Source organism: Callorhinus ursinus, unplaced genomic scaffold (assembly GCF_003265705.2).
Source record: "Callorhinus ursinus isolate GAN/ISIS: 27379988/994484 unplaced genomic scaffold, GSC_fseal_2.0 scaffold1, whole genome shotgun sequence".
NCBI classification, from domain to species: Eukaryota; Metazoa; Chordata; class Mammalia; order Carnivora; family Otariidae; genus Callorhinus; species Callorhinus ursinus.
In genome coordinates, this window is record NW_027397063.1 from 94532385 (window position 1) to 94544388 (window position 12004).

At 47.8% G+C, this 12004-nt stretch overlaps 1 protein-coding gene across 4 annotated transcripts in view; it reads right to left on the reverse strand.

Annotated features, from left to right (window-relative positions):
- The window catches only part of SCHIP1 (schwannomin interacting protein 1), a 531518-nt gene that overhangs the window by 117016 nt on the left and 402498 nt on the right, over positions 1 to 12004 (reverse strand). For 2 of the 4 annotated variants that reach the window (XM_073897989.1, XM_073897987.1), the window contains exon 2: positions 924 to 1616. In XM_073897989.1, the coding sequence (XP_073754090.1) occupies positions 924 to 1616 (693 nt within the window). Of the gene's footprint in view, positions 1 to 923; positions 1617 to 1826; positions 2021 to 2145; positions 2254 to 12004 lie in introns of those variants that run through there. The other 2 variants (XM_073897985.1, XM_073897984.1) reach the window with 2 other exon arrangements.

The following is a 12004-nucleotide window of genomic DNA, read 5'->3' on the forward strand; positions in this document are numbered from 1 at the left end:
CAGTGATAAACAGCGGAGCTACATTCATGTTTTTCTTTTAAGTCATTTATTTGCTCTCCTCTCAGGGGCAAGAAAGATGTTGAGACAAGTGCAAACCTGCCAGAGCTTCTTATTATAGATGGAGCCCTCCTCCTCTCCCTCTCTCGGTTCCACTTCAGCACCCCTCCCTCTCTGGATTTCCTGAACTGAGGCAGTAGCCTCCGTAAGAAACTGCAAGTGGCTCCTTTTCAAAACAAGGAGGGATTCACTAGAGAGGCTGCGGCGACAGAAGCAACAACCACTCCCTCACCCTAGCAGGTCAATTCACCCCATTCCCCAGGTCAGCAATAGGTCAGGTTTCAGAAAGGAACGAAGTCTTAGAGGAGGGCGGGCCACCCATTCAAATTCAGGAGCATCCTCTTAAACGCGAGATGTGACAAACCCTGCTGCCATACCGGAGGTGTGGGCAGGCGACTGTGAGCGTGGGCACGGGGACAGCCTATATATAGGCGAGACATCAGTGGTAACGAAGGGAGACCCACCACGGTCGACAAAGCCACAACTATTACGACTTGAAATATCACCCGCAGGGCACTGGCCTCGGTGCCAAGATCTCCCCGGATTTATTTTCAGGCAAGTGACTCACAACCTCGTCTCCATAAGTAATTCCATTAAAATGAGTCGCCGGTTCCACTAACCCGACTTTCCGCTGCCCTCTGGCTGCCACTCCCTCCTCTCCGCCCATCAGGCAAACCCACACAGCTGCCAGACTGAGCAACCATACCCCAGGGGAGCAGAAGGCAGGCTCTTAGGCCCGGCCCCCACCCTCGGGGAAGGATGAATGGGGCCGGAGGCTGGTGGGACCGCCAGGAGGGCGCTTGCGGGCGGTGCGCGGGGTGTGTACGCGTGTGTGCGCGCGTGGGCACGCACCCCGGCCAACTTACGGAGGTGGAGTTGGTCCTCGCTTGGCCCTGGTTCCGCACCTCCTGCTCCCGGAACTGCAGTCCAGCCAGATGCTTCTCCAGTGCCTCCCAGTCCATAGGGGGCACCGGGGGCTCCTCCGGGACGCACGTCCCGCCGTCGGTGGGCTGAAGGCAGAGGACCCCAGCCGCCGGGCCCCGGCCGCCGCGTCGGCCCCGCGCCGGCTGGGGCTTCTGGACCGCCCGGCGGGGGCCCCGAGAACCGCTGGGCCGGCCGGCCACCACCACCACGTTGCCATTGTGCCTGAGGTCCTGGGGGTCGTGCGGGTGGAGGTTGCCGTTGGGCACAGGAGGCGGCATGACAGTGGTGGCGCCCTTGCGCCCGCCGCCGCGGGTCCTGGCGCTCACGTCCCCCGGCTCCCGGGCCGGACAGCGATCATCCCGGTACCCCCGCTCGTCGCGCTCGTCTTCCTCCTCCTCCTCCTCTCCGTCCTCCTCCGGCGCCCACTCATCAATCACCTTCTTTTGGTAGACGGGGAAGGGCTCCTCATAGTCTTCCAGGGCAGACACCAAGTCCAGGCTGCCCCCCGGCGACGACGAGGATTTGCACTCGGAGCAAGGGGTCACTTTGGTGGAGTTGGACTGAGAACTGGCGCGGCTGCTGCTGCTGCTGCTGCCGGCGTCACTGCCTAGATCCATCCCATCCTCTCGGTAATCCTGGGTGGAGGGGGGGGGAGAGGCAGAGAGTGAGCTGCCGGGCCGAGCCTGCTCCGGCCGCCCGCCGCCCGCCGCGTGTACCCGGCCCAGTGCCCCACGCCCGCCTGGCCGGAGGTGCGCCCCCCAAGGAGGCTTGGGAACCGGAGCCGGCACCAGCCTGAGGCTTCCCTTAGCCCACCCTTCTCACCATACTTCCTCCCAGTAACTAACCCTCAAATTAGCAAAGGGGGTGCCCAGCCATCAGTGCGGACACTTTCCATAAGAGGGTCCCTGGGGCGCGCATGGACTTTGTTGTAACCATTTTGCGCCGGGCGCGCCCCTGCACCCCGCCCCAAGGATTCTCCGAGAATCACTTTCCCAGAGAATTATAATTCTCTGGGGGCGGGACCGAGAAGAGGGTGGGCGCTACTGAATTCGCACCCCGTTCCGGGCGCCGAGACCACCCCCCGCCCCGGCCCCGCCTCGCCCCGCCCCGCCCCGCCCCCGCCGGCGGCGGGGAGCCGGGCTCTGCTCTCTAGCTGAGATTTACTTTCTAAGGAACCGCAGGCACCTCGGAGGTCTCACTCTCGCCTCCGCGCCTCCCTGACCCGCCCCTCCTCGGCTCGCCGGAAGCCTCGGGGTGGGGGGGCACTCTCAGCTTGCGCCGGAGAGGGTGGCTCTCGCCGCCCCAAAGGTGTGCGGGGCCGGGGCGCGGCGGCAGTAGCTGCAGGCGCTGCAAGCGCCGCCGCCGCCGCCGCCGCCCTGGGGGAGGGAGGACGCGCCCTCCCGGCGGCGGAGCCGGTCCCGCCACCGAGCATGCCCAGAGGCTGCCGGGCGCGGTGTAGTCCGCTGTCCCGGTTTTCGCGGCAGCAGGCTGGGGCGGGAGGCCAGGCGGGGATGGGGTTGGAAAGGTCGGGAAAAGGCCGAGGGAAGGGGGCCCTGGGCGTTAGGCATGCAGACCCGGCCAATTAACAGGGGCGGCACCCTGGGAGGGTGGTGGATTTTTATCCCCTAGACGCACTAATATTTTCGGGGCGCGTCTCAAGCCCTCTTTTCGGGGCTCCTTATCCTGCGTAAGCCTCCTGGTACCCCAAAGCGCGGGCGCGGCGCATCCTAGCCCACGCGGAAGTCCCCGAGTGATTGGGTGAAGGACCTCGCCCCCCCCCCCACACACGCGCACAGACACTAGCCCATGTGGGAGCCCGAAGTGACGTGTGCTCATTGGTCATGCACCATCATTTCCCTTCCACCTTCCTCGGCCACTTCCTCTCCCTCCACCGCCCAGCTCCAGTCGCCTTGCTGGCTCCCCTTCCAAGTTCAGGCTGTGGGCGGAACCTGTTGCTTTAGCTCACGCTTCCTTCCCTCTCCAGGCCGCACGCTGAGGATGACCTCAGAGAGGTGTGTGTATGGGGAATGGAGGGGTTAAGTGTAAGATGGGACTGATACCCGGAATTTTGGAGGAGAATCTGTTCTAAAGGTTCAGGCGAACCTCTAAAGTCCCCTTTGGCCACCTCCAATCAAGGAGACATTAAAGGAGGGGAAGACGTGGATATCAGGTGACCTGCTCCTGGCACGTGCACTGGCCCTGCGCCCTCAAATTTTTCTGGAAAGCGAGTCAAAGAAACATATGCTGGCTTTTTCAGAATACACACTGGTTCCCTGAGTTTGGTAGCTCATCTAATTAGGAACAAGTTTCCGTAAAATGAAAGATACCAACATTTGAAAAGCATAGATGAGTCATAGAACACCTTTTCAGGATTAAGAATTTCCTGTGAACCAACCAGTTCTGGCTTGTAAACTGGGAAACTAAGAAATGCCCTCTTCTCTGGTGCTTATGAAAAACATTTAGAACTTAAATGTTCTCACACACAGGCACAAAACTGTGAGGTGATGGATGTGTTAACTAGATGGGGGGGGATCCTTTCACACTGTATGCTTGTATCAAATAACCATGGCACACACTTTAAATATTTACAATTTTATATGTCAATTATACCTCAATAAAGCTGAAAATTTTCAAAAAAGAAAAAGAAAACCCAGCATTTAATTTTACAAAAGATTGGGGAGAACCAGTTTCCTTGAACTTCCAGATTTGGGCTGTTACTAATTATTCCCAGTGAATTCAAGCCTGGACCAGGCCACTACCCTGGCGTTGCACCCTCCAGATGGAGGAACAGGGGAATGCTTGTAATTCTTTAGTAGGAAGTGGCTGCCACCCTGACATTTCTTCTAGGTCCTAATTGGGACTGGATGCAGAGACCCTTTGTTTAAGTGACTTCAGTGAAGTGTGACTCTTTCCTGTCCTAGGTAGGCCTGAGCCAGGGAAGATAAACTAATCTTTTAACTTGTCTGGAAGCAGCAATCTTAAGAATACAGGAAAAGGGGCCTCTGGTCTGGCCCCTTTACAGCTCTTCTGTAAAACAGGACTGATTATAATTTAAAATGTCTTTTATGGTAACATCTGTAAATAGCGTGCCTTGTGCTCCAAATATGGTTCGATTTTGAGGTTGCTGTGAAGCACTGGGTCAGTTGGCTGCCCTCCTGTGGGATGGAGGTGACTCAGAGTGTTCAGAGATGTGGGTAGGAAACATTGCATGCTGGGAATTAGATAGCTGCTTTTCAAATCACCATGTGATTTGGCAAGGTTTAGGTCAGGAAGAGCTCCTCGCTCTGTGGCAGGACACAGATAGGTAAGTATTGATTAACTGGGTGATGAAGAAGAGCTGCGGTCTCAGTCCCAATTTTTAAACATTAGGACCTCCTTAGCCACCCACCCAGATTCCCTCTGGGGAGGGAACTCATCCCCCTGCTGCCCAGATGGTCTGTGTTCAGGGGATGCAAAATAAGGCCTTAGAAAAACATTTGGCAAGGTAAATCCACTGCCAAAACTGCATGGCATTTCAAAGCCAAATAGAAACCTCTTTGAATTATCTGTCCTTTTAAATTATTTTTATGACCAGATATTCTGGATCAGATGGGAAGGTACCAGGTTTCCTTTTTTCTTTTCTCTTCATGCAAGGTGCCTGGCTAGCCCAGTTTCCATTCTGTTTCCAGCTTTCCATCTCCTGCCAAGAACTGTCCCATTTTGGAACAAGAAGCCTTGCCAATTCCTAGGCCGGCAACAGTCTACAGATATGTCCAGCAGAATGGAGAGATGATTTGGAAAGTGATTGAAAGGTCCTGTCTTCCTGTTTATAGGACCGTTTCCTCAGGTGAGAAGCTTGGGGCTTACAGACTTAGATTTGTCCCCTGCAGTCTCTGTACATTAGACATCAGAGATGTGAGTCGAGTGGGTGTCATCACAGACCAGCACCTTCTGCCATCAATCACCAGTCCCTCTTGAATACCCACTGCTCCCACCCCAGTCTAGACTACTCTGTCCAGAAATGACTGAACAGTCTTCCTACTACCTATGTGTATTGTCTGCATGCAGCCAGAGTGCCCTTCTGAAATGCAAATCTGAGCAAATCTCTCTGGGCTTCCTCAAAACCCCCTTAGCTCCTCATTGCTCTTAAAGGAACTGCTTCCTGCCCAACCTCCCCCACCTTCTTCTGGCAAATTTCTAGTTATCCTTTAAGTCTAGGCTTAAATGTCACTTCCTCCTGCAAGGCTTCCTGATTCTCTGTGCCCCCCAGAAGGGATCGGGTATCTTTCCCATGCTCCTGAGATACTCACCCCACTTATCACACATGCTGAGGTTGCTGTTAATTGCTTATCTTCTCTAGTAGACTCAAGAAAACCATTTTATGTCAAGACTCAGGCTACACATACATATAAAAATACTTAAAAGTTTCATAAAACCCTTATTTTGTAAAATCCTATCCTAATTCATTAAAAACAAATTCTGCCCACATGTCACCATTGACGTCTTATCCCTTGAATGGATCAGGGCTCCTACCATGAACAAATACTCTAAATTCCATGAAGGGAGGAGCTATTTCTATTTCATTCATCGTAACTGGAATGGAATAGAAGCTTCATCGGTATTTGTTGCTGGAATTATTAATAATAACATTGAATTCATTTAATTCTCCAAAACTCTTATGAAGAAACTAGTATCTCCATTTATAGGTATGGATGCTGAAGATAGTGAGGTTAAGTAAGTTGCCTAATATCAAAAAAGCAGGAAAGCTGGGCGGCATAGCCAGGATTTGGACCCAGGTAGCTTGGCTTCAGAATCTTGGCTGTCACTCAGTGAAAGCCTCCGTGCTCTTTGGCCTGCATGCATATGGATAAATTTACCAAGCAAAACGCCAGAAAGCGTCTCCTTCCAGCAACTTCGAAGGAGTCCTCAGTCTCCTCCCCTGCAGAGGCTCCTTGGGCAGTACTTATGTCTGTGCAGAGAAGAAGGAAGCTGGCAAGAGCCGCTGTTCTCCTCTGCTCACATGCGCCCCACCTCCTCAACTGTCAACAAGTTCGGCACTGATGTTCAGCAAGTTGGGGGCCTTAGCTGTGTAAAGGCAGAGTACAGACAGACACCTCAGGAAAGGAAATTCCACATCATTATGAGCTACATGCTTCAAGTTCCCCCCACCACAAATCCTTCCAGAAGATAGCCATCATGAGATTGGGATTTTCAGTTTTGTCGTGAACAGAAAACTGGAATAATACTCAAAGGGTAGGGATGAGAGCATGCTTCTAGAGGCCAGTGCTATTTATAGGATTTTAATCTGTGAGGGCGACATGTGAGAAAAGACATGACTGAAATATTTAAATCATAAAGAGCTGGGAAAAAGGTTTATTTCCAAAATTCCCAGACTAATTCGGAAATGATTGCCCCTCACACTGAACCTTCTCTCAGTTGTGGCATTTAGAATAATAAAGAAATAGCTGGCAAAGAGGTTCCTATTTCATCTTTATTACATGAATTACATGCAAGTCACAGGCAGTACACAGATGCTCTCCCATTTCACCACCTGAAATTTAACTACATGGGAGTGGGGCCAAGTGTCCTGGATATAGAACATCTGGGCTTAGTTTCCAGCCCAGTCACTAACCAACTTTGTGACCTCAGTTTCCTTATGACAGGGCTAGGCGGCACGATCACGGTGTTAAGCAAATAGTAAGAATTAATTGAACAAATGAATAAGTGAATGAATTAATAGGCTTCTTCCCGCTTAAAGACCCTTTGGATTTCATCCTAGACACTATGGGAAATACGGTATAAAAATGTCTCTCAATGGTTTCCTCCCCTTCCCTGTTGGGACATAAGAAGTTGGTTCCTCCACTAATTCAAAAGCAACGTCTACATGTCCATTAGGCTCGCTGAATGCATGGTATTTCTCCTGTAGAGCCAACCTTAACTTTTAGTCTGTATGTGTAGATATTTTGGAGATGGAGCCTATATCCAATTTTTTTCTTTCTTTCATTTGCAGAGCTCTATCTTAATGGAGAACATCCCTTAAAAAAACATTAACATCTTAAATGTTTTGATTCTCTAGAAAATCATGAGAGTGCATTTCTTTCCTGCATTCTCCTCAATAAAATCGAAATGGCAAAATCTAGGCAACTCAGCCCTTAAAAGATAGCTCCAATGACCTATTTTCTAAACCTGAAACCAGGACACTTGGCTTGACAGATGCTATAGTGCTTACAAAAACTAGGTGAATGTATGAAATGAAGATTACTCTAAAAAGTCTATAGGCATTGGTGAATAAGGCAACTCTAACTTCAGCATGGGATGGCGTCTTTCTTTCTTTATCAGGGAAAAGTCCCACAGAGGTGTCAGTCAGGACCTCAACATATGGCCACACAGATTGTGCCCTGTCCGGTGGTGCCAGGAGGATTGTGATCTGCACCACAGGTGCCTGCTGGGAGGAACCATTTGGCACCTTTTGCCCAGGTGGCGTTGTAAATGGCACCCCCTAGGGCTATGCAGTGCACAATCTGCACAACAGTACACAGAGGCTCTATTGGTAATCCCATTGGAAGGAAATTTGTTCCCTGTTGATGAGATTGGAAGAGGAAGGCTGCTATTCTTTTCCTAATGAAGCCATACCTCAGATTGGATGGCATTGACAAAAATTCAACTTATTTAAGCTCTCGTCTTTCTTTTTCCAGAAGTTCTCTGTCATCATATTCTACTTTCCTGGCAATTCTTGGGAAAATGCATGTCTGTAAGCAGCTCTGAATTTACTTTTTGAGCTTCACTGAAGGCATACATTACATAAAAGGACATTTAGGAAAAGCTAGGAAAGTTTGTAGACTCACTGCATGAGCTCAGGGAAGCATTATAATACTGGAACCATGGGCACATGACCCCAGGACGAGCTGAACCACCTCCGAAACTGCATGCGCCTTGTGCTTTGATGTGCGAGGCTTGTCAAAGAGGAACAGCCTCACAGGATGCTCTCGGAAGTAAATACTGTTCTGGTCACTTCTCGACATAACTTTGGAAGTGTTACCAAATCAGAAAATAACTGCTGGCATCGTCAGTGCCGAGAGAGCAGGAGGAATGCATCTGAACGTGAAGGAGGCGGCTTGGTGGAACAGGAGGGAACTCTTCCAAGAGTCTTGGCTCTGCCTCTGACTAGCTCTGCATTTATGGGCAAGGCAGTCCTTGCAGCTCGTTAGGCCGCCGGCCTTCTCATGAAAGGAGAGTTGGATGAAATTGTCAGATGTCTCAAGGGTTAGGCAGCTGAGGTAAATGAGGGAAGTAGGCAGCATGGGTGACAGGGAGTTCCAGACTAAGTCACTGAATCACGGGACAACACAGCACAGCACAGCACAAAGATATCCATATTAAAATTTGGAACAAAACGCATTTTTATCTTTAATTTATCCCTGGATCACCACTTGGACCTCTGCTCTCAGCTCTAGATGCCCAGAATTCTAAGGCTACATGAAAATGAAAGAGTTAGGGAAACCATCCATCTTGGCTTGTATAGGATGGTCCTGCTTTATACCTGTTGTCCTGGCATAATTATGAACAGCACCTTTCTTCCCTCTCAAAAGTGTCCCAGTTTACATGATAAATTATATGATCACTCAAGGTAAGGGGGAATGTGAAAAATGTCCAACTTCACTAGTAATCAAAGAAATGCAATTTCAATAATAATGAGGTAAGATTTTGCCTATAAAATATTTTAAAATTATTTAAAACTATAATACTCAGTGTCAGAATGAGTGTGATCAAAGAAACCGTCATATACTATTGGTGAGCTTATAAATTGGTTGATACAAACTTTCTGGAATACTATTTGATAATACTCTTTGATAAATGTCTTCCTAAAGTTTATACTCCATACCCGTTAATCATCCAACAAGTGTTTATTGAGCACCTACTACATGTGGGAGATATTATGGTGAAAAGACAGGAACGCTCTTTGCCCAAAAGGAAACATCAGTCTAGTGGAGAAACAGACATTACAGGAGAAAAAATGATACACAACAATTTAGATTACAATTTATCATAAGTACCCCAAAAGTAGACTCATACAATGCTGAGGGAGCATGTAGGTGGTATGTGTGTTGAGGATGCATCAGAAAAAGGTCCGGTCAGCGGAAGAGGGAGGGTGTTCAAGGCAGAAGAAACCTCTTAAACAAAGCTTTTGAGGCTGGAAGAAGCTTACCTCCATCGAGTAGCTGCAAGGAAACCACCAGTTTGGAGCAAGAGAGTGAGGGGAAAAGTGGCCAGAAAAGGGGTTGCCATTAAGATCTTTATCCCAACAACCACTTAAGGTTTGTAAAAGCAGGCTGACATTTTTATTTATTTTTTTTAAAGATTTTATTTATTTATTTGACAGAGAGAGACACAGCGAGAGGCAACACAAGCAGGGGGAGTGGGAGAGGGAGAAGCAGGCTTCCCGCGGAGCAGGGAGCCCGATGCAGGGCTCGATCCCAGGACCCTGGGATCATGACCTGAGCCGAAGGCAGACGCCCAACGACAGAGCCACCCAGGCGCCCCCAGACTGACATTTTTAGAAATGTTCTCCTTGGTGGAGAATTAAGAAAGGGATAGAAGGACAGAGCAGGACTAGAGTGGATGCAGAGAGACCAAGTAGGAAGCAAATGTGTAGTCCAGGGAGGAGATAAATGTGGCTTAGGTGGGGGTGGCGGAGATGGAGAGAAATCGAAATATTAAAGCTATATTTAGATGAGAGAATTAACAAGACCTGGTGACTGAATAGATGGGGGTGGTGAGGGAGACAGATGTCACTGATGGTTTCCAGCTTCGTATCATAAGCAATTGAGTGGAAAGGTAACGTCTCTTTACAGAAATGGGCAATAAGGAAGGGGGTTTGGTAGGGAGCAGAGGGAGGGAAGATACTGAATCCTTTCTGGACATTTTCTATGTGGGATGGTATAAGACATACAAGTGGAGATGACAAGTAGATACCTGGATGTGTGCGTCTGGAGCTTAGAAGAGAGATCTGGGGCTGGAGATGTAAATATGGGAGAGTGTGTATCTGAATGCTTGGGTGTAGGTAATATCTTCTGCAGAGAGAGAGAGTAAGAAGAGTAGGCCAAGTTTCTAGCCCCAGGAACTCCATCATTTACAGAGCTAGAAGAAGAACCAATTTGTAAGAAGGACAAGGAACAGAATGGGGGGAGGAGACAATAGTTACTCTTTTAAAAATCTAGCCTAAGGACACAGAGATGAGGATCTAGATTTATGCATAAAGACGTTCATTGTGGCATTTCCAATAGTGAAAAATTAGCTTCAACCTAAATGTCAAAAAATGGTAAGATGTCTAAATAAATTGTGACATATTCATTCTGTGGAATAAATGCAGTCAAACAAGACGCTTTTGAAAATTATAACATTAAATGAATAAAAGAGGATATACTATCATACATACAACGTGACCCATATTTTGAAAAATTAAATGTTTATATGCTTAGAAAAAGATGTAGCCACATGTTAACAGTGGTTAATGATAGACGGTAATATTGCAGGTGATTTTTTACCTTTGTATCTATTTGGATTTTTCAAATGTTTTACAATAGTCACAAAATAGGTAGTAATATTTTTATGAAACAAAGAAAATTATGCATATTTATTTTACTTAAAAGGAATGGCTCTGAATTGTTGAAGAATTCCATTAAAAACAATTGTTCAGGGGCACCTGGGTGGCGCAGTCAGTTAAGCCTCCAACTCTTGGTTTCAGCTCAGGGTATGATCTCAGGTTCATGAGATCTAGCTGGGGGTGGGGCACTGCGCTCAGCTGGGAGTCTGCTTGAGTTTCTCTCTCCCTCCTCCCCCTCTGCCCTTCAACCCCCCCCAAAACAAACAAATAAATCTTTTTTTTTAATTGTTCAGATGAGCTAGAATTTATTTGTATAAAGTCTGTGATGAATCCTTTTATAAAACAAATAATTTTCTGGTTCCATAAATCACTTACTAGTTTGAAGTTTTTGAATGTCAGATTTTATTTCAAAATAGAGATTGGGTCAGCACACTTTTGAAAAAAGGTTTGGGGTTTTAATGGACTGTAACAGGGGTCAGCAAACTTTTCTGTAAAGGGCTAAATAGTAAATATTTTTGGCTTTGTGGGTCATATAGTCTGCAGCATTTTTTTAAATCAAGCCTTTAAAAATGAGCTCTCAGGCCATTTAAGGGTAGGCTGCAGGCTGCATTTGGCCCACAAGCCATAGTTTGCTGACTTCTGGACTGAAGGATGAATGCACAAGAACAATGCATAATACTTTTCATTAAAAGCTAACATAATATTGGGACTATAGCTAGGTGAATCTTCAATTATTAGAGTACTAGAACCAGTTTGGGTTCGTTTTCAACACGAAGCAGAATAAGTGGAAAAGGTCTAAAGAAAACGCTTTTTTTAAATAAAGTTTATATGTCTTTAGCAGAAAATTGATCCTATACAAATATGCCAAGAAATTGGTATTTTTCACCTAGGAAGTCAAAGCTAAAGGAAAATTTATGTATTTGTAAAATGAGAATCCTTTCATATTTCTTCGGCAATCTTAGATTGTTGGTGTTATGAGGGGACTGTTGTTACATATGGGAATCTATTCACTTGTTCTACTCACATTCTGTTCACCATGACACAAACCTGGGGGCCATCCTTGTTCCCCTCGCCCTGACCTCTCCTCCTCCAGCATCAAATGTACTTAGTGCTGTTAGTGGCCCACGCAGGCCCCTGTTCCTGGCCACCACACCTAGCCCCCAGCTGATGTGAGTACTGGCTACAAAGGCTCACAGCTATCCTCTATGGGGCAATTTATCCATCTGCCTTCATCGAGCCAAGCGTACCATCTGATCCACATCCTGCTTGGCATTTCCCCCTTCCCATATCCTGCTTCTCTCATGTCCTTATAGATTTCTCTCCCAGTAAACCACCTGCATCCAAATCCCTCTCTCAGGCTCTGCTTCTAGAGAACCTGACCTAAGACACCACTCTTGGCGAATCTACTTCCTAAATATATTTGACTTTCTGACCACTCTA